At 55.3% G+C, this 20111-nt stretch overlaps 1 protein-coding gene and 1 long non-coding RNA gene across 2 annotated transcripts in view; both read right to left on the bottom strand.

The window, feature by feature from the left end:
- The window catches only part of LOC118175433, a 34251-nt gene that overhangs the window by 929 nt on the left and 13211 nt on the right, over positions 1-20111 (bottom strand). Inside the window, exon 2 of the long non-coding RNA XR_004754968.1 lies at positions 6710-6721. This is a non-coding gene — a long non-coding RNA (uncharacterized LOC118175433). The remainder of the gene's footprint in view (positions 1-6709; positions 6722-20111) is intronic.
- Positions 50-18261, bottom strand: FAM163B (family with sequence similarity 163 member B). The gene is made up of 3 exons (XM_035341695.1): positions 18098-18261; positions 1589-1704; positions 50-1418 (listed from the first exon to the last, which is right to left on the bottom strand). Exons 2-3 carry the CDS (start codon positions 1679-1681, stop codon positions 1029-1031), a joined length of 483 nt encoding a protein of 160 aa, XP_035197586.1. The 5' UTR covers positions 1682-1704; positions 18098-18261; the 3' UTR covers positions 50-1028.

A 20111-nucleotide genomic window follows, 5' to 3' on the forward strand; every position in this document is an offset into this window, starting at 1 on the left:
ATGTTCTGACACATCCCTGGGAGGGGAAAAAAAGTGTTGTGGGTGCTTCTGTATTTTTTTAATATATTTGTTTAAGTTAAATTTATTTTTAACTTTTTTTTTAATAGAAAAAATGCATGTAAAAATGTGCACGCAGGGGCATGCGCACACATACACAGCCACTCTCTTGCTCTCCCAGCACTCAGCTCCCTAGATTAGAAGCAGCATATGGCATTATTTGGGGTGGGCAGGCTGGTTATTTGGGGAGGGCAGCTCTGGGTACGTCCCTCCATCTGGAAGCACTCCATGCCTTGCTCCCATCCGGCAGCGCAGCCACGCGTCTGTGCGCTTGCAAACCCACCCAGCCCAGCTCCATCGGGCTCAGCCAGGCTCTGCACCCGCTGTCCCCAGCCCCTGAGGGTCTCACGGCTGCGACCCGGGGAGAAACGGCCAAGGGGGGGGCAGCGAGAGGGTGCAGGGACGGGGACAGGATGGGTGCGCACGTGTGCATGGCTGCAGCACGGAGCGGTGCAGGATGGGGTGGTGGAGGGGTGGGCAACAGGAGCCCTGCTTTGCCAGGGAACCACGGGGTGTGTGTGTGCACATGTGTTTGCACACTAGGGCCAGGAGCCTCTGGGTGCTGGGTGTCCCCGGGGAGCAGCAGCAGGTGCCCGCTGGCTCGCAGCACGAGGCATTTTGCAGCCACCCCTGCGCCCGTCACCTGCCCGACACTCAGCGCTCCTGCCTGACACGGAGGAGGGCCGTTTACTCTGTATAAAAGGCTGCACAATATCAAAATCCTCTTTATAAAAGAAAAAAAAAAAATGCAGAGCAGCACTAGAAAACCTCGTGTCCCCGCTGCAACCGTCCTCACCCTCACTCACCCCCTTTTTGGTAAATATTGCAGTTTACCACGTCTCTGCCTACAGAACGCAGCAATACATTCAAAATCTCCCCAACACTCCCCCCCTACCCCCCCCTTTTTTTTTTTTTTTCTTTAAAACTATTCTGTGGGTTTTAAAAAGTCCTCGGAAAGGCGCGACGCTGCCTCACACGTCGGTGCTGATGCTGCGGCTGCGGGAGAAGGCTTCCCGCATGGCCGAGAGCCGGTTGGGGTTGAGCGCCTGCAGGTTGCCCACGCTCACCGGCAGCTCCAGGTCTTCCTGGCTGACGGTCTGGTAGCTGACCCGGTCCCCCCCGTTGTGCAGCTCCTCGGGGGGCTCCTGCAGGAAGAAGGTGGGGGGCTCATACTGCCCGCAGCCGGGGCAGCCGCTCCGGCTCGGCGTCGGCTTCTTGCCGAAGGGCGAGGAGGCGTAGAGGGACGGGCCGTTGGTCAGCACTACGTTGCGGTTGCAGTGGAGCGGAGGGATGTGGGAGTGCACGGCGAAGTCGGGCTCCTCCTCGTCCTCCTCGGACTCATCCTTCTTGCAGCAGTAGTACTGGAACGGGACGGGGCTCAGCCGGGGTCCCGGTGCCACCACCATGTCGCCGCGTGCTTTGAAGGTGGGATCGGGCACGGGGACCGCCTGTCGTGCCCCGTCCTCACCACGGTGCCCTGCCCCGTCCCCATCCCAGTGCCCCGTTCCCCTCGTATCATTCCCAGCCTTACCTGGAGCCTACAGTAGCAGAGGACAGCGATGATACAAAGTAAAATGACAGTCGCTAATATTCCACCTGTGATGACCACGGTCCCGGCTGTCATTCGCCCTCTTCTCCATTAACAGCCTGCAACACAGAGCACACGGGGTGCTGGGGCACGGTGCTGCCAGCTGGGGGGGGGGCTGTGCCTTTGCAGAGGGGTGTGGGCAGGATCAGGCCGGGTGCCAGCCCTGGGAAGGCCATCAGGGGGGCCTTGGTCCCCTCTAAATGCCACCTGGCAGGTGGGAGAGGATGGAAAAAGCCTGGTGCAGTGGGGGGAGAGATTTACTGAGAGTTAGTGCAGCCCGTGGGTGTGCCAAATAATTGAGCTCCGGCGACAGCACACCTCGATGGGGGTGAGTGGGGGTGCTGGGACCCTACTGGACTCGCACAAATGGTCTCACAATGAAAATCCCATCCTGCGACGAGGAGGGAAGCAGTGGCCACCAGTAAGCTGCCCATCAGCTGGCCAAGCAGGGTGCCACGGGATGCACAGCACCCCCAGATCTCAGCTGTTCTGGGTACCAGCGGGCTGCTCTGCATGCAGGAGCGGGTCCAGGGAAGTAAATCCTGCCCGGTGCCAGCACGGGGCTTGGCCATGAGCTCACAGCCCCCTCGGTGCCCTCCTGGCACACTCCATGCCCCGTGCTGGGGACAGGGACCTGCCCACGGCTCCTGCCTGGAGCGTGGATTTTCAGGAGCAGCGTCGCAATAAGGGGGGGGGGGGGGGAGCTGTGCACATTTTTTCTCTGAGCCTATAATCCATTTTCCCCATGAAAACAATGTGGTATTTTAATTTGGAATAACTGGAACTGCTAAGTGAGCCTTTAACGACTGCAGGGACAGGCGCTCTCCTCTCCCCTCCCAAAGCAGCGAGCTGCGGTATGGGGTGGATCCGCCTGGCGCGGCGGGGACCGAGCTCTGTGCCTCATCTGGGGCAAGAGGAAGTGTTGGGGGAGCACGGGGATACCCGGGACGATGCTTCTGAGAGCCCTGGGCACTAAAACCGAGCATGCTGAACATCATGGGGATGCTGTGGTCAAGCCACTTGCTTGTTTCTCAGGGTAGCACCAGCAGCCTCCTCTCCCAAAAGTGCCCTTAGGGGAATTTGGGTGCTAGCACGGTAAAATGTGTAAGGTCCCCAACCCCGTGCTGAGCAGACACTGTGCATCGTGCGGTGTGAGACAAGCCCGAGCCCTGCAGTGCTGGTGCAGGTCTGGTGCTGAGCATCCCTGCCCCAGGAGCTCACCGGAGGCTTGAAATTCCCTCCAGCCATGAAGAACAAGGCAACAAGACGGAGCTCTGCCCGGGGGGGGGATGTGTGGCAGCTGCCTGCACACACCTCTAGCAGCCACGCACCAACACCGGCATCTCTCCGCAGCTCGAGCAGCCCCTTAGTGCCACGAGAGTCGAGCTGGGAACAGGATAACCACCATAAATTAACAGAGAGAATGAACTCTGACCACCTACCCGACAAGCGCTTTAACAAAGCTGGCCTCCAGCTCGTGAGATCAGGTTAAACCAAAAAAAAAAAAAAAAAAAAAAAAAAAACACCAGCCACCCCAAACCCAAATTGCTTCAGCACCCGAGGAAAAGCAACCGTATCTGTCAGGGATTTAACCTGCATCCAAAGAAAATAAATCTGCGGCATATTTTCAGGCGCTTAATGTCCTGCTAAAGTTGGGTAAGTGCTGAATGGATAAAGCAGTATCACATTTTATGTCGCTGCTGAGCGGGGCTGTAGGAGCGGGGGAGATTTATACCACCACCGTGCAACGTGAGAGCTTCTCGTACTGCACGGCCACGGGGCAAGTGCCTGGCCGAATCCTGCCCTCATCCCTGGGGCAAAACGCTCTGCAGTGGCTTGGGGGGACACTGACAGGGAAGCGTCCTCCCAGACTGCATTAGGGATTTGGGAACTCCTGCTCAGAAAGGGATTTAGAGCCGGGCTGGGTGCCCCTGTGCCTTTGCTGCTCCTGTTTCCATTAAATGGTCGCCCAGAGAAAAGTAAGGGGAGCACACAGTGATGTGCCTGCTTCCCTTCCCACTGGTGTCACCATGGTCAGCCAGACGTGCCACTCACAGCCACCACTCGACACAGAGCCAGACCGTTTGCATCTCCCTTTTTCCCTCCCGTAACATACTTGTCTGATTAAAGCTGGGTACCTGGAAGCATTAAACTCTCCAGCGTGCAAAGGAAGAGGGGGGAAAAGCCCATAAGCAGAACAATTCCTGTCTAGACCTCCTTTTTACATTTGTTCCTAATTTCACGCTCCACAGGCTCCCAGATTCATATATTTAGTAATAAATATCTTGGTAAAAGGAAGTGCTTTGCAGCTCGGCTGCGGGCTCGGGGAAGGTATGCAGGAGCCCTGCTAGGAGGAGCACAGGAACCAGCAGGCGCGTCCCACGGCCACTTGGCTCCTGCCTCCCCCTTGGGTAACGTGAGGAGCCTTCAAGCTACCAAGGATGCCCAAACACACAAAAAGATGAAGACATTTCTCTGTATGGCTGCTTCGGATTGCTCCCGGCTGAGCTGCTTTGGTTTAGGCACCGTCCGGTGCCTCTTGCCTGGTTTACCCAGGCCATCTGTGGCTGCAGCTCAAGGGGGCTGGAGGGCACCAGCCCTGCAGCAGCTGGGAAGCCCAAAACATGAGCAAATGGACTTTGCTCCTCGCAGCCTGGAGAAGACATGAGCAGAGCTCCCAGCAGCTCCAGCCACGGTTTGGTGGCTCCTTCCCTTGCTCCAGGGGCTGGAGCCCTCCAGCCACAGCTCTGCCTGAGGGCAAACCCCAGCGCAGGCAGTGGGGGGAAAGCCCGGCAAGCAGCCACCAGCACGGGTGGTGGGAAGGCAGCAAACAAACGAGAAGCCCAAACCCGTTTGGTGGCAAATAGAGCTGTGTTCCTGCCTTTCCCCCAGTGGCTGTAACCCTGCCCAGTCAATGAACAAGAGCCGGGCTCCAGGAGCAGCAGGGCAGCGTGCCAGAGGGAGGTTTGCACTCGGGGAGCCGGCGGGCAGGGCAGCTGCCAGGAACACGGGCGCAGGATGAGGCTTCCCGGCTGTAACCCACTCCAGGCAGTGGGGCTGTGGCTCCGCTCTGTGCTTTTTCTCTCTCTCTTGTCCCCGTGACGGTAGCACTGCTGGCCTGGGGGCTGGTGCTCTGCACAGACAGCAGGGATTTAAACAGCCAGGGTGCTCCGCGGGCAGCTGGGCGGTCAGCCTGGGCTCCTGACCTTCTACAGTGGCACCACCACTGGATGGGTGATGGGTTGCAGCCACTGCTGCCCCTCTGCCACCTCAGCACCCATCCCAGCACCGTGAGCAGGTCTCCTGAGCTCCAGCCTGCGTCCCGTGGCATGTGCTGGGTTGTTGTGTGCTGCCCTTCGGCTCCGGGCCGAGCAGGAGCTGCTGGCCTCCCTGCCATCCCCTGTCTGCAGAGCACATCTCTCATTTCCAGGCTCACCCACAGCACCCAGGTGCTCCTGGATGCTGGAGGTGGTGCTGAGGTCGCAGCAGCCCTGTCCTCGTTGCCCTTCACAGCACAGCTCCTGCACCCAGCAGCAGCACAGAGGTCGGGCACTTCCCCTGCCCTGGAAATGGGGCTGGGTGCCACTGTGGGCAGTCCCCAGAGCTTTTACACCCCATCAGAATGGGAAGCAACAAAACCTCACACCCACCTGGAAGTGCCTGCCCCTTTCTGCTGCCCTTAGAGCTGCTGCCTGCCTCAAAGCCACTCACCGAGGCCACTGACCCCCCTCCAGAGGGAGCCCACAGCTCGGCTAGGTCTGCAGAGACCCGGCTGGCTTCAGCCCCAGCCCTCCTCAAGCATCCCCCAAGCTCCTGCTGACATCCAGACCGGAAACAATCCATGGAGGAGGCGATCGATAGCTGGTTCCCAATCAATGATTCAGCCGCTAGGCTCCTGCTGGCGCAGCGCTGAGCTCTGCAGAAGAGCATCCCGAGGCCATCGGGCTCCGGCGCTGCAGGATGCAGCACGTCCAGGGACTGAGGCTGCTGGGGACAGGGAGGGAAGGAGGAAAATGCTTCTGGTCTGAGGCCATGGCCCTGAAAAGATAGTGGGAGCTTGTGGATTAAAAAAGAGCCCTCTCTCTGCTCAGAAGCCGGTCCAATGCTCCCTCCTGCTGGTTTTAGCTTCCCCTGGCAATGAGGCAAGCCTCAAGGTATATCACACTGATGCAGGATGAGCACTGGGGCAATACGGGCAGTTTGCATCGCTCATAACCCCAGGTAAGCTGCTCTGTGCCCCAGGATCACTCCTCTCTGCTCTGCCCCAGCTCTGCACTTCCCAGCCAGAAATGCTCCTGGAGCAGCGCCGACGGCCAGGCAATGGGGACAGTCAAATGTCACACTGAGCTGGTTCTGCCGTCTGCACTTGTTATCATCCCATGCAATTTTATAGCCCAAAGTGCTCTGTTAAATATTATATGGCAGCCCAAAGACTCAGAGAAAAGCCACTGCTTTTCTGACGAGCTGTATGAGACTTCTCCATATGCTGCGGACACGGCGGGCGTGCGTCCCCGCAGGCGGCAGTGCCGGAGCAGCCGGGCTGTGCTCCTGTGCTGGAGCAGCTCAGCGAGAGCGAAACCCAGCAGAGGATGCACAGACAACTCGGCAGGGACATCACACAGCAACAGCCACTCCAAAATTTGGGTTTTCATGAATCCGGTATCACAGAAAGGCTTAAAAGAAGCAGGGATTCGTGGGACAATTAGGGATCCCCCCCCCCCAATTACCATTATTCATATTTAAAAGGGAGATCAGCTCTTAGTGAGCCTTCTGAATGCTCAGCGCACTCCAGCAGGCTGCCTTCAAAGGGAATCGATTTAGGGGATGCCAGCCCCAGCATGGAGCGAGAGGGAATATGTGCACTGCAATAATGAGGCAATAATGTCGTTTAATACAACCTAATCACTCCTAATGAAAAATAATATTTGCACAGCTCATCAAAGCGGCGTTGAGGCTTACTAAGCACAACTCCAGGCACGGCTTTAAGTGACTGCAGATGCTAAAAGGAAGGCAGCAGTGCTGCTGGGGAGGGTTGGGGGGAACACTGGACAGTGCCATGGGAACGTCCTCCTTCCACTGCCCTGGGACCTTCCCAAAGGTGCTTTTATCACTATTCCAAAGGGACCAGGACAGGAGTTTGCGGATGCTTCAGCATTGCCTGGAATAAAGCAAGGTACATTCACCCCGTTTCATCCCTCTGACCCTCTCTAAAAGTGCAGAGAGCACAGCTGGGAGTAGGAGGGGACCAGACTGCTAAAAGCAGCTCTGCTGCAGCTCTACCAGGGCCCAAGAGCCCTGTGCTAGCAGGACAAATTAAAAACAAACAAACAAACAAAAAACTGTATAGAGGTGATGGGAGCTGCTATCAGACCACACCAGAGAGCTCTGCCCTCCTCAATCCCACCTGTTCCAGCCCAAACAATCACAATCTGCATAAGTACCAGGAATTATTTCCATGCGCCAGCTGGAAAGCAGGCCGTCATCCAAAACACTCTTAAGCAGCCTAAACTCCTTAAAAAAAAAAAAAAAAAGGAAAAAAAAAAAAAAGGCAAGACAGGCTGTCTTTCCACCCTGCATCATTTAATCTCCTCTTGAATTATGGTTTAGTCAGCCTGAGATATTAGCATGAGAGAGAGCAGTTTTTTTGGTATTAGCAGCTTGAGATAAGCTGCAATCACTGCTAAGTGGGAAATAAGTCTGGGGTAGGGACACCCCCCCAAGGAGACTTCTCCTCACCACAAATCTCGACCTTGATTTGTACTTTTTCCTGTCCACGCAGGGATCTCCATCACCACCCAGCAAGGAGCAGTCTGCCGAGCAGGGGCTGAAAGATCACAAAGACCCAATTGTCAAAGACCTCTGCTGAAACGGTGCAGCAAAAGCAGAGAAAGGGGCGTTTGTCCTTCTGAAAGAGCAGTGCTTCCCAATATTGCTCCGTTCACTTGGCTTTGGAAAGCTTTTAAGTACAGAAAAGAGCAGCTGCTGCCCTGAGAGCCTGACGCTCTGGGCAGGGGACAACACCTGAGGACCAGAGGATGTCTTACCAAGTGACTGATGCTGCCGTAGAGGACAAGGGCAAAAAAATCCCCATGGGGCTCCTGAGAAAGTCTCCTGGCCCCGGGACACTGATGCTGGAGCTGAGATGGGTCAGGGCACCTCTATCCCCCTATCCTGATCCTGGGGGCAAGGCTGTGGTGGGCCAGTGGAACCATAATGGGGGACGGCAAGGTCCTGGTACCCCAACGGCCCTACAAATCCATGGGAGCAGCACCTCATGGTGGCTGTGTCCCCACAAAAACTGCTGCAGGTGGGGACTTCTGGTGGCGCTGGCCCTGCACAGAGCCTCGGCCTTACGGGGAAGCATTGGAGCAGCTGGCCTGGGGAGATGGATGGAGTCAGCCCCGTGCTGTTAGGGATGCTGCGTGCTGGTGTTTGCCTCAGGTAACCACAACCAGCCTCAGCTGCATATTTGACCCCTGCAGACACCAAGGCACAGCCATACGTCGGGCAGGATGCATGCAGGGCACGTTTCCACCGAGCAGCAAATGCGACCGGCCTTGCATTTCCAGGAGGTGAGAGCAGACTCAGCGTGACAGATCTTGGGCAGAGTGAATATTTGGGAGCTGCCCAATTCTGCCTCATTTGCTTGGGATTCAGGGACCCAACAAGAACGGGGTGGAAGCAGCAGGAAGCACCATTTCCTCGGTGCTCATCTGAGAGCTCCAGGGAGCATCCCACATCTAGCTGCAGGAACGGGATTTTTTCCCCATTTGGGGAACTACAATGGGACTGCGTCCTCGGGTCTCTCCTGGTCATCACATCTGGGGTGAACCCGTCTCGGCTGCCCTGGGGAGCCAGCAGCAGCCATGGACGGGCCCTCGGGGCTGCCTGAACACCCACGCAGCCCTGCCTGGGATCTCGGAAGAGATACACCTTTCTGCTTTTAAAAAAAAAAAAATCATAAAAAGGGTAGGGAGTTTCCATAGCTACAGCTTTACATCACTCTCGCAAAGGCTCAGGTTCAACCCATGCAAGGAAAAGCAAGCAGGGTATTTTTTCCCACTCCAGCCCAGCAAGTTAGCACGGTGCATGAATAAATAAGTGGAGGAGAGAAGAGCTTTTGGAAACACATCTGAATGGTGAGGACTGCCGCTCACCCTGCGTCTGCCTCACCCAACACTTGTGTGGGGTCTGAGTTCCCTTTGCAGGTGGCATCGAGCCCCCGGGGCTGGTGCCAGCACCACACTTCGTGGCGAGGGATGCAGAGGTTGATTATGAACAAGGCAGCAATGGGTTTCCTTGTTGCTTGTGACCAGGAGTTTCCTTACAGTCTCTTTTTGCTCTCTCTCTCTCTCTTTTTTTTTTTCTGTCTTCCTTTTCTTTCTCTTTTTTTTTTTTTTTTTTTTTTTTTTTTTTTAACAAGGATTTATCATTGCTGCATCAGGGGAATTAATAGGCACCATCGGCTGCGAGGGTAATTTTCAGACTCTCGGCAACTTTGCCAAAGCATTTCCAGTAAATTTCCTTTTTTTTTTCCCTCACCTTACTTCTGTTACAGCTTTTCCTGAGAGATCAGAGAGGGAAAGGTTTAACTCAAAGGGAGAGAAACCCACCACAACAAAAAAATACAAGCAAAAAGGTGGAAAAGATAAAGTAATTCATACCACTCAGCTGAAAACCATCATTAGCTGAATAAAGGGAGAGAGAAAAACCTTCACATAAATTGTTCCACTTAAAAACACGTGGGCTTAGCAAGAGCTGCTGAGATCAAATGTTTGAAATATCGACTGTTCCCAGGGATGGCATCTTTCAGGAACCAAAACACATGCGATGGTGTATCTTTTTTGCCTAGCATCAGCATCAGGACGACGCAGCCGCTGCCTTTGAAATGACTCCGCGATGCTGGAGAGGCCCCGGGGAGCGATGCGCTGCTTCGTGCTCCCCGCTCACGGCTCGCTCATCCTCTCAGTGTCCCCCGGGGCCAGAGGAGCCTTACTGCTGGCACAGGCTGACCGGGAGAGGCTTGTTCCCAGGCCCACAGGCTCATCCTTGGGGAAGGGATGGGGCAGGGTGCTCCGGCTGCTCCATGCCTGGGTGTTGCAGCCTCGTTGCTCCTCGTATTTGCAGCAATCAGCGCCCCAGCAGTCTGCAGTTCCTGCCTTCCTCACTTAAATGAGGCCTGACTTGTGGCACCCTAAAGGACCAGAAAATGCCAAGTATCTCCTCTTTGAAAGCCAAGCCTTAGACCAGCACTCTGAATCACCGGTCTGCCCTGAGCAGTGAAGCCCCTGCACGGCTCCCATCCCCTGGCCCTGCTTAGGGGCAGTCTGGCTGGGTACCAACAGCAGCTGTGCCTCTCATGGGATGCTCTGTGCTCAGGATTTCAGGTCACAGCAGCCTGTGAGGATGTGCACGCAGGAGCCTATCCACCCAGGCCAAGCAGGAGGAGGCTTGCACCCAGCACTTCCCCCCTCCAGCCTCCAAACCCTACCCCAGTTTCACCATTCCTCACTCGAGCACTGGGAAAGCTCGCTACCCTCGAACAAGTTTGCTGGAACTTGTTGGGAAGAAGGAATGGGGTATTGCTAAATAGCACTTTCCCCCCCCCCAGAGCTAATGGCTCAGTTGGGACGAATTAGGAAGTAATGACAGCAATAACAAAACCTTTCATTCTCTGATTTCCTGAGCTATCTAAATGTCACCCCAGCCATGCTGATGCTGGCAGTACCACGACAAGCACTTATTTAACAGCCCACCCCAATAGTAAACCATGCATAAAGCTGTCTAACAGATAAGTTTAAGCCTTACAAAACCCAAACCTGCAGGCGTGTGCCTCTTCACTGCCCCTGCCTGGGAGACTGGAGCTCATCGACACACAGGTGCCTGGCATGTAGCCGAGGGCTGCCTGTGGGAGATGTACCTTGCAGGGTTAAACCGACCACGGGGCTCCTCTGGGAGTCAGAAATGCTCTCACTGCTGTCTGCAGCCCCAGCCCGTAGCTGTCTGCTGAAACACAGCAGCCCTGGGCAGTGCTGTCGTGAGCACAGGGCTCAAAGTGCGAAGGTTTGCCCACGGCTGCTCCGTACCAGGGATTTCTTTTGTGCTCACAGGATGCTTCAGTTCTGCTTCGGGTTGGTTTCGCTGGGGTATTATGAAATTGGGCAACGTTGTGTTATTCACACTACGATGTTAGCATTCGTGTCACACAAAGCACTTTTTCTTTTAAGGTTCCTGTAAATGCTCTCATCTGTATTCATTTTTGGAAATCTCTTTTTGAGGAAAACCCAAGCACTGGTTACAGCAAAAGCATTTCAGCGTTTGAAGGTTTACACATTTCTGAGTCTGGGCAACTCTAATCCTCTGCAGTCAGTAGCACTGCCACAACCCAGCAATATTTATGTTTTTATTTGCTTTCAGTCAAGTCAGACAATATTTTAAGATTTGCCCTTTGTCTGCCAATCCTACCAGTCAATGATATATCATAATATTTACAAGAGTATCCAGACAGTAAGTAGGATTAGTACTTGGTTTCTCAGAATCTGGTATTATAGTCTTGTGTTTTCTATAACCTATTCTGTTTTATTTAAAAATAAAACAAAAACAAAACTACGATGCCAGAAACTCAAGGGAAAATATGCGCCACCGAGAAAATCCCACTTTCTGTGGGCTGAATCTGCTCCCACGAGCCACCGTGAGAACTGGGAATAACTCTTGGGAAGTCAGCAATGCTAAACTGTCGCAAATCAGAAAAAAAAAAAAAAAAAAAAAAAAGCAAGCAAGCTGGAGCTGTCTAATATTAATTGCATAAATATTATCCTTGTCTTTATCCCAGGGGAATAAGCCTGCCCATGGGATGGAACGTCCAGCACTGGCCGGGGGGACACAAACAGGTGTCCACTGCAAGGAGCAGCCGGGTTCAGCCATGCTCAGGAGATGAAGACAGCCAGGAGATGCTGCCCCTGGGGGAAATCCTGGCTGCAGCTCTGCCAGGAGGCACCCCTGGCACTTTGAGCACCCGGATTTCAGCATGGTTGCTTTGTGTGTGCAAGGTGCTGGATACCCTGGGGGCTTCTGCCCCCGCTGCAGCGAGCTGAGCCACGCCAGCACCTCGTGCTGCACCCCAGAGCTCAGTCCTCCAGGTACAGTAAAGTAAATAACACCAAAGTGACAACCAAACCACAACATCTGCCTAATTGCAAACCCCTATCAACACTTATTATCCTCCTGTTCCCACCCCTGCTCCCACTCTCACAGCATGGCTCTTTTCCCCCATATTCCCCCCGCTAATCTTTCCAGGGCTTAGCTACCTGGCAGGCAACACCGATCAGAATAAGAGAGATCCTTTTCCTTCCACACGAGAGCCTTATAAATGAGATCCCTGCAAATCCTGGCTTGCGGAGGGAGACCGGGCAAGCTCGCTGCCCTCGAGGCCGTGCATCTCTCGGGCTGCTCCAGCAGCTGGGGTGCCGAAGCCCTTGCTCAGAGAGCCGAGGCTCTGGCAGCATCAATACTGTATTTTTTCCCCAGAGGGAGCCTAGCTTGCATTTCCACAAAAGGCATAATATCTTGCCGTGTAACACACGTATATTTTGTTAACTGCGGAGTGGCGACATGCCCGCTATTGTACAGCGAATGGTTTCTACAGCTGAAGTTGCAGCGGAGTCAAATTGCAGCAATTATTGATATCAAAGGAGAGCCACTACTGACTGTCTGTCAACCTAAATATTTAAGAGCTGGCCGGGTTTTTCCTGAGGCAGCCTGGCCTTTCCCAAATAACCCAGCCCATAACAGCCTCAGCGCGCTGGCTGCCGCTAGAGGGATGCGCGGGGCTCGCAGGGCGCAGCGGGTGCTGGCGGGCAGGGTCCCAGCATCTGCACCTTGAGCAGTGGCTGCCGGGCCCAAGGAAGGGTGGAAAGCCAGGAATAATGATGTGCAGCATCGTCTGCAGGGGCACATCGGGCCTGACAGGCAGCCAGCAAGGGGGAGACTCCCCGCACGCAGCAGTTTGCAGCCTGGCTATAAAGGGAGACACCAGAAACAGGGAAAAAAAAAAAAAAAAGAGTTCATGGTTTGCCAGAGCTCGGTCAGGAAAACCCGTGACAGATCTTGAAGCAGAGCCAAATCTATACTGAGAGCAAAGGGGATCCAGCCATAAATGCATGGCAAAGGCAGGGCTGCTCCCTGTGTGCAAAGGGGAAGCGCTTGGGGAATTCAGAGCACGAGCTCTGTCCCTACCAGGCACCTCGGAAAGTACTTGCTGTTTCCTGGGGGAAAAAGGCCAACAACCTAGGGGAGAAAAGGTGGAATATCAGGAATGAAAATGAGCCGGGCAGTTTGCAGGTAGGCTGTTTTTCTCATGGGAATGGGGCCTCTAAGCGGGTGGCTTAGCAGAGCTGCAGCTTGCACGCTGGAAAGCGGCCGCTCCGGGGACTCGTCTGGTCCGTGCCTGTGTCTCCTGACACACCTGGGCACACTCACAGCAAACACCAGCCTCAGTGGCCTCCCTGTGTCATCTGCTACAGGAAACTCCAGGATATCTCCCCGCTGGGGCTTGCGGCAGCCTCTGAATCTCGAGAAATTCTGGTCTGCTTCAGCTGGAGGAGGCCGAGTCGGGGCGATGCCGGGGGACACAACGACGGCTGAACCCATCACATCTCCCAGCAGTCTGGGTCATCCTCTTGCCCGTTTCCTTTCATTAATTTCATTAATTCTACCCTTTAACCTCTAACAGCGAACCACTTGGTGAGTAAAGAGACAACCTGGCTTTGGCTTTGTGCCCCCATCTCGCTCACCCTACATCCCCCGCAGAGAAAATCAAAGGGAAAACGGAACGTGAGAGGTAGGAGGATGGGATGTGATCTCCCCATCGCAGACGTCCAGGGCACATGAAGCAACAGTGAGAAAGGCTGCTGCTTGCCCGCAGCCACAGTAAGAACCAAGGAGAGATTTCTGCCATGTGAGGCTGGAGTGAGTGGCAGCAGAACCACATCCCCTCTGCCACATGCTCCCAAGTCCTTGTCACCTGGCTGAGGGAAGGGGATGCCAGCTGGCACTACGCTTCTGCAAAATATTGTTTGCCCTTCTTTTCCTTTTTTATTTTTTTTCCCTTTTTTAATATGGCTGTTATTCACTGACCAGGGCCATGAAGATGTGCTCCTCAGAGCATCTCCTGCAGCGGGCACCGAGCAGCCCCCTGCCAGCCTCCCCTCGCCCTGCAGAGCCTCCTGCCCCCCGTCTCCAGTGCTCAGCGCTGACCTTACCCCCTGCAAATTACAACTTCATTTTTTTCAGAGCCTCTGGGAGGATTTTATCTCGCCCTCCTGTGGATCCTACTGTCCACTTATGCTGCCCTGAGAAATGTTTTTTACTGCAGAACTAACAGTGGGCTCCCCTACACCCCCCGTGCCCCCAGCCTGCTGCTCCCACATCAGGCACACGCTGCCGAGGCTTGGTCCGACAGCACTGAAGGAAACAAAAAACCTCATTTTCGGCTTGGATCAAGACCCTGGCCTGCCAGCCACGGGCTCAGACTTGCTTTTGGGTTTCTGCTAACTTTCCTTTAAAACGGCCCTCAGAAAAAGGCAATTATCACAGGGCCATTAAGGCTCTCCCCATTGCACGGCCAGATAACTCGCTCGGAGTCTCTTGAAATAACCTTTAAACAATAGATCCTGTCTTGTTTGCTGAACATTTCCGAGCTCAACGGTAATGCATCCAGATGTCAGCCGTGTCTCCTGTAGGCCTAACTATTTCTGGAAACACACCAAGGGCAAGTTGTTTGGGTAATGTCAGATATTGTTGCAGAGAGAACGTGACAAGTTCCCAGCCCTTCGATAAAAGCCGTGGAGCACGGAGAGGCTGCTCGGGGCGGAGGGGCTGGGGGCGCAGGGCTATGGCAGGACCCCAGCCTGTGTCCTTTCTTGTGCCTTGTCACCCATATGATGCTGGCTGGGTACTAGAAGCTGGGCAGAGCCTGAGCTTGGCAGGCTCAGGGCTGCATCCCTGGTGCTTGTTGCTGCAGGTGGCTTTGGACCTGGAGGTAAGAAATGGGAGAGAAGCACTGGAGAGAGCCAGGAGGGGCTGAGCTACCCACGTGGCAAATTTGGGGAGCAAGCCTCGGCTCGTCCTGTGCTGGTATTGGGAATGAAGCTGAGCACCGGCCCTGACCCATCGCAGGTGCTTGTTGCAAAAACCCTGCCCGAAGTGAGGGAAAACCAAACCCAGGCCCTGACTCATCGCTGGCCTCCACCCCGCAGCCTGCACCAGCACATGGCCAGGGGGGTGCCAGCAGCTCCCCTCCATGAGAAATCCCAACCCACGGCCACGAGGGATGGGGTGACATCAGCTGCACCCAGACTGCCAAGCCCCAACCCCCTTGTGCAAACACAAAATGAGCTGGAAGCCGGGAGGCTGAGCTGCCTGTGCCCAGCGGTGGCTTTGTCACCGCGTCTCTGTGCTGGCCTTCCCACAGATATCTTCACCAGCAGTAGCATCACCTGGGAACGCATCACTTGGTCTCTGCAGAGCCGGCCCTTATGATTTTGGCCTGATTCAGCCCCATTCCTCATCGCCCCACGCTGCCTCTGGCAGAGACCTGGTGAAATGCTCCATCCATGGGAGCCAGGTCCTCCTGCTGGGGCCCTGACCTGTCACTACCGGCTCCTGGCTAACATTAAGCTGTCCGAGGACACTTCAAAATCTTATTATAACTTTTCATTTTACCCCTCTTCGACCTTTCCAGCCGACCTCTGTGCAGGGCTGTTCTGGCAGGGCTCAGAGGCTGCTGAGGTCCCAGCCTTGTCCGGATTGATCCCAGCTGTGATCCAAAGGCAGCTGAGATGTCTGGAGCGGGTCAGAGTCCATCACCCGGCATATTTTTAGTCCCTCTGCCAAGCTGTGGTGCTAGAACATATGCTTTTTTCTCAGGCAAAGGGTGAACAAATCCTGCCTGCCGCAATAAATTAGCTCACGAGGAGAGAAGGAGATAGACAACACGGGGAGAAGTGTAAATTAGAACGGGAATGAATTGCAAGTTCAAGCCCAGCACCTGCCACCTCCCCTCCATCCCTCTCCTGCTCTTCTCCAGGGCTGTCACATCACAGCCATGCCCGCGGGAGCCCTGCCAGCGGCACGCACCTCTTTGCTGGCCATGTCCTAATCCATATCCATGACAACACGACGGCCAGGTACCCGAATATGATGGGCAGGAAGGTTGTTACTGTTCCTTACACCGCTGTTAACACAGCTGGGCAGCGTACAGCCAAACGGAAAGCTCCCAGGTAGGTGAACGCCTTTCAGCTGCAAAACTCCCCACTGAACGCCCTGCTGAGCACTGAGGACGTGTCCTGCTCAGCCCAAGGACCAGTGTCACAAGTTTCTTTGGGCTGCGAGGATGCAGCCAAGCTCCCTGGGCTGTGCACAAGTGCCCCAGGGCATCCCGCAGGTCCCTGTTACTTCTGAACGTGTTCTGGGGTGGCAGAGCCCCTGCGGCCAAACCTGCAGGCTCAGCTCTCGCGTCACCTACGTGAGGGTTTGGGCTCAGCCGGATCTGTCCACCAGGCTTTGCTGAAAGCAAACAGGAGCGTGGCGGAGCTGCAGTCAGTAAACAGCGCTGGGCATGATCCGCATCCTTCGTGCGCAGGTAGGCACACGCACGGGAGAACCACCTGCATTAGCAATCCTCATCCACTGATGGAAAACAGGAACAAGCCCAGAGATGCCGTTTCCTTCCTTTCCCCTCACATCCACGCATCTTTTGTAAGCAAACCCCAATGTATTGAGGGGTGATAAATCGACATCAGTCCCTCCGGGGGGGATTTTGGTGGATTTCTTTATCTCCTTTGAGCACCGGCACTGTTTCCTAAGACTTCTTGTCACCGTTCTGCACAGGAACGCTGACATGCAGAGGAAGGAGGTTACGGTTTAATTACAGCTGCACGGTCTTTAAGGTGTTTAAAATCTCTTTTCACCAACTGACAGCCGTAATGTATCTTTCTGCTAATTTCAGCTGAGAAGAAAAACAGCCATAAAAGGCTGCAAACAAGCCCCCGTTGCTCACATGCCATCGCAACGGGGCAAGCACCTAAAGACAGCTGTGTGGCTAGCTCAGGCACATGCTTTATGCACGATTTACATAAACTCTTTTCCCTGAACACCATTACAATTTAGATGCTTACTCAGTGAGGACATAAGATGCGAGGACTAAAACCCAATCGCACCGGGCACTGCTGCTCAGATGAGGTCACCGAGGAGCACCCCGAGCATCGGGATGTCAGCCAGGTTTCCCAAAATGACAGCCATCCATCATGGAAGACCTGAGCGCAGGGTTTCACCATCTAGGTTTTATGCTGATTTCACCGCGCGTTTCAGGCTGGAAGACAATCTGTTGAACCTCAGAGTGCAGTCTTCTCTTACCTTTAATTTATTCTGTCAGAAAACTGTCTACCTTAATGAGTACGAGCACACCCCCACTGCCTTCCAAGTTTGGTGATCTGTTATGTCAAATATAAATAATCCTGTCTGAAACCACTCGATACGGGGAAATGAAAAGCCATCTTCCCTCGGGGGATTTCTCTCCCACGCAGCCCCCCCCATCCTGCAGAGCGAACGACGGCCATGTGCTTCCGCGAGCTCAGCCCCAGCCAGCTGCTGTATTACCCAAACCCTGCTACGAGCAGCCCCCAGATAATTTTGCCATCCCCTTCCTTGTGTTTCTCCGCTGTGTGTGAGCTTGGGGGGGCTGCTCTGCTGCCTAACCGGGGGTGATCACAAACTCAGCTGGATGGTGGGGGGGGGTTCCTGTGTCCTTCGGAGCCAGGACGCGGGATGGGAATGATCCCTCATCCTGGCTGCTTGGCTCTGGGTGAGATGCCCAGAGGGGGTACCCAGAGAGGCCGGATTTGTCCCCACACCACGTGCAGGAAGGAGGGCGAGATGTCCCCGGAGTGAAGGACATGACCTGGGCACCCAGCCAGGGCACGGCGTGGGGGCATCTCCCCCCCCCCCCCCCGCCCTGAGAGAGGCTTTCGTGTCCTTCCCCGGAGCTAAGGCTTTGAGGCTGGCGATGCTGTAGGAGCCAGCAGCACTGAGCCTGGAGCACCCCGGTGTTTTTCATCCTGCTCTAAGGCGGTTGGGCTTGAGTGGTCCCCCGGAGACAGGCTCTCGGAGAGCGGATGCTGTGCAATACTCAGCCCCTCTCCAAATCCCCTGCCAGCCCCAGCGCTGGAGCCAGAGCTCGTCCTCTGCCTGCTCTCCTTGTGGGCATCCCCCAGGGCAGGGGGCCCCAAAACCCCAGTCCCATCCCAGCAGAAAACCAGTTTAGGATGCACCGGGAAGAGGAAAGGGGGAGAAGAGGAGGAAACAGGGGAAAAAAACAAAGACCCCCCCCCCCCCCGCGGCAAAGGATGGGGCACGGTGCCATCCCCTCTCTGCCACCCTCCCGCACCCCGTTACCTTCGCTCGGGGAGAATCGTGCCGGATCTCTCAGGTGAGGACCGCGTCTCCCCAAGTCTCCAGCCCGGAGCGCATCAACGCAGGGGCGAAAACAAGAAAGAGTTAAAAAAATAAAATAAAATAAAATAAAAATACTAAGAGAAAAATAAAAAACAACACCAAATAACAACAACAACAACAACAAAAAGGAAGAGCGGCGCCCAGGCCGAGGCCAGCTCAGGGTGCTGAGCGGAGGAGCGGGCGGCAGGCACCCTCTCGGCACATGGCCGGTGCCGGCAGCCGCGGCGGTGCGGGGGGGGGGGGGAGCCGCTCCCTCCCCGCCGGGGCCGCCAATGAGGGCGGTGCGGAGCAGCGCTGCGCCCCCCCCCCCCAGCCCCGGCAGCACGGAGCGTGCCGGCGGGGTCCCGTCCCCCCCCTGCCTTTTTCCTCTCCTCCATCCTCCCCCCTCGCCATCCCCGCCCTCCGCAAGCCGCTGCCGAGCGGGAGGTGCTGGGGGGGTCCCCCCCGGTTCCCCCCCGGTTCCCCCCCCCCCCGGCGGTGTGGGACCCCCCGAGAGGGGGACACCCCCCCGGGCACCCCCCCCCCCCCCCCTTCATGGGGTCCGGTTGTCCCTGCATGGAGCCTGGGAGGGGTTTGGCCCTGGTGCCTTCATCCCTGGTGCAGAGAAAACATCCTTACCCTGCGGGGCGGGGGGGGGGCAGAGGGGGGGAACAAGAGTGACCCCCACCATATTCCCTTTATTAACCCCACAAGCATCCCGTGGCTTTTTACACATTATGAGGCTCTGTGTCCCATGTGCCATTCACCGGCGACCGCAATGAGGATTTTGCCCTCTGGTTTCGGTGGCAGCATCTCTCCGTGTCCCTTCCAGGATGACTTCAGCTGCAGAAGTCCTCACCCCCGGCTGTCTCTGAAGGTGCTGGCCCCGTACACAGGGCGTCCAGCAGCAGCTGGGTGACCCACGGGATTTCATCAGTGTCAGGGTGGTTATCACAAAATGCTTGAGGTGGAAAGGGTTATTGTGTCCCAGAGCCGAAGGGAGAAAGAAGCACTGGGGGGCAGAACCTGGGAAAAAACCTGCTGATTTGAGTCGCTGTTACCCCTCAAGCAGATGGGAACCCCCAGAGCCCCTGGCACTGGAGGCACTGTCCCCTGTCCCCAGGCTGGTGTGACTGGGCATCATGAACTGCCCCAGCTCTCCCCCTGCCTTCCCCCTGGGGAGCCGAGCAGTGCCCTCACTCCCCTGGGCAGATCTCAGGAGGCTGTGACGGCCCTGCCAAGCTGCACCCAGTGCCACCAGCCTGGGCTGCTGTCCCCATGCTGTCTGAAAGCTGCCAGGCTCCCGTGCTGGGCAGGGACTCTTCTGCAGCCCACCCTCCAGCCTCCTTGTGATAACGCTGGGAGATGCGCGCAGTCATCCCGGAGCACCTCCGCCTATTGGGACACATGGCTCTCGTCTTGCAGCGCTGATTTCCCTGGCCTGACTTGTGCCTGTGGTCCCAAAGTTATTCCTGATAGCAAACTTCATTTTTCTCTTCTGTTTGAGCCCACTGACACTCGTTCTGTCCTTCTTGACTGATGGGAACAATCAGTCCCCAGTCCTTTTATAGCGCATCTGCTCTCCTTGAGATGCTATCGCTTATAGCACTCTTTTAATCTATGGAGAGGGAAACAGTTGCATTAAATTAATTGCTCCCTAAATAAACTAATTACTGCCAGTAATTTCAGCACACTTTGCACGCAGTTCAGACGCCTGTGCAGAGAGCTGAAACACAAGCCATCCAGTCTCACAACCAGAAATGAAAGCAAGGGGACAAAACCTAGGTTATCTTCAGAGGGTCTACTTCAGGCTATTATTGTTTAATTATCATAGACTGTATTGATTAGTGCTGAACTGTCTGTATCATGGTTCCCTTTCAGCTTTGCTTCAAGGTTGCTTGGACTACGTGCAGACCATGCTGAAAAGCTATGCCAAGAAAAAACAATTCTAGCTTTTTATTACTTTTATGGGTCA

This window comes from Oxyura jamaicensis, chromosome 17 (assembly GCF_011077185.1).
Source record: "Oxyura jamaicensis isolate SHBP4307 breed ruddy duck chromosome 17, BPBGC_Ojam_1.0, whole genome shotgun sequence".
Taxonomy (NCBI): Eukaryota; Metazoa; Chordata; class Aves; order Anseriformes; family Anatidae; genus Oxyura; species Oxyura jamaicensis.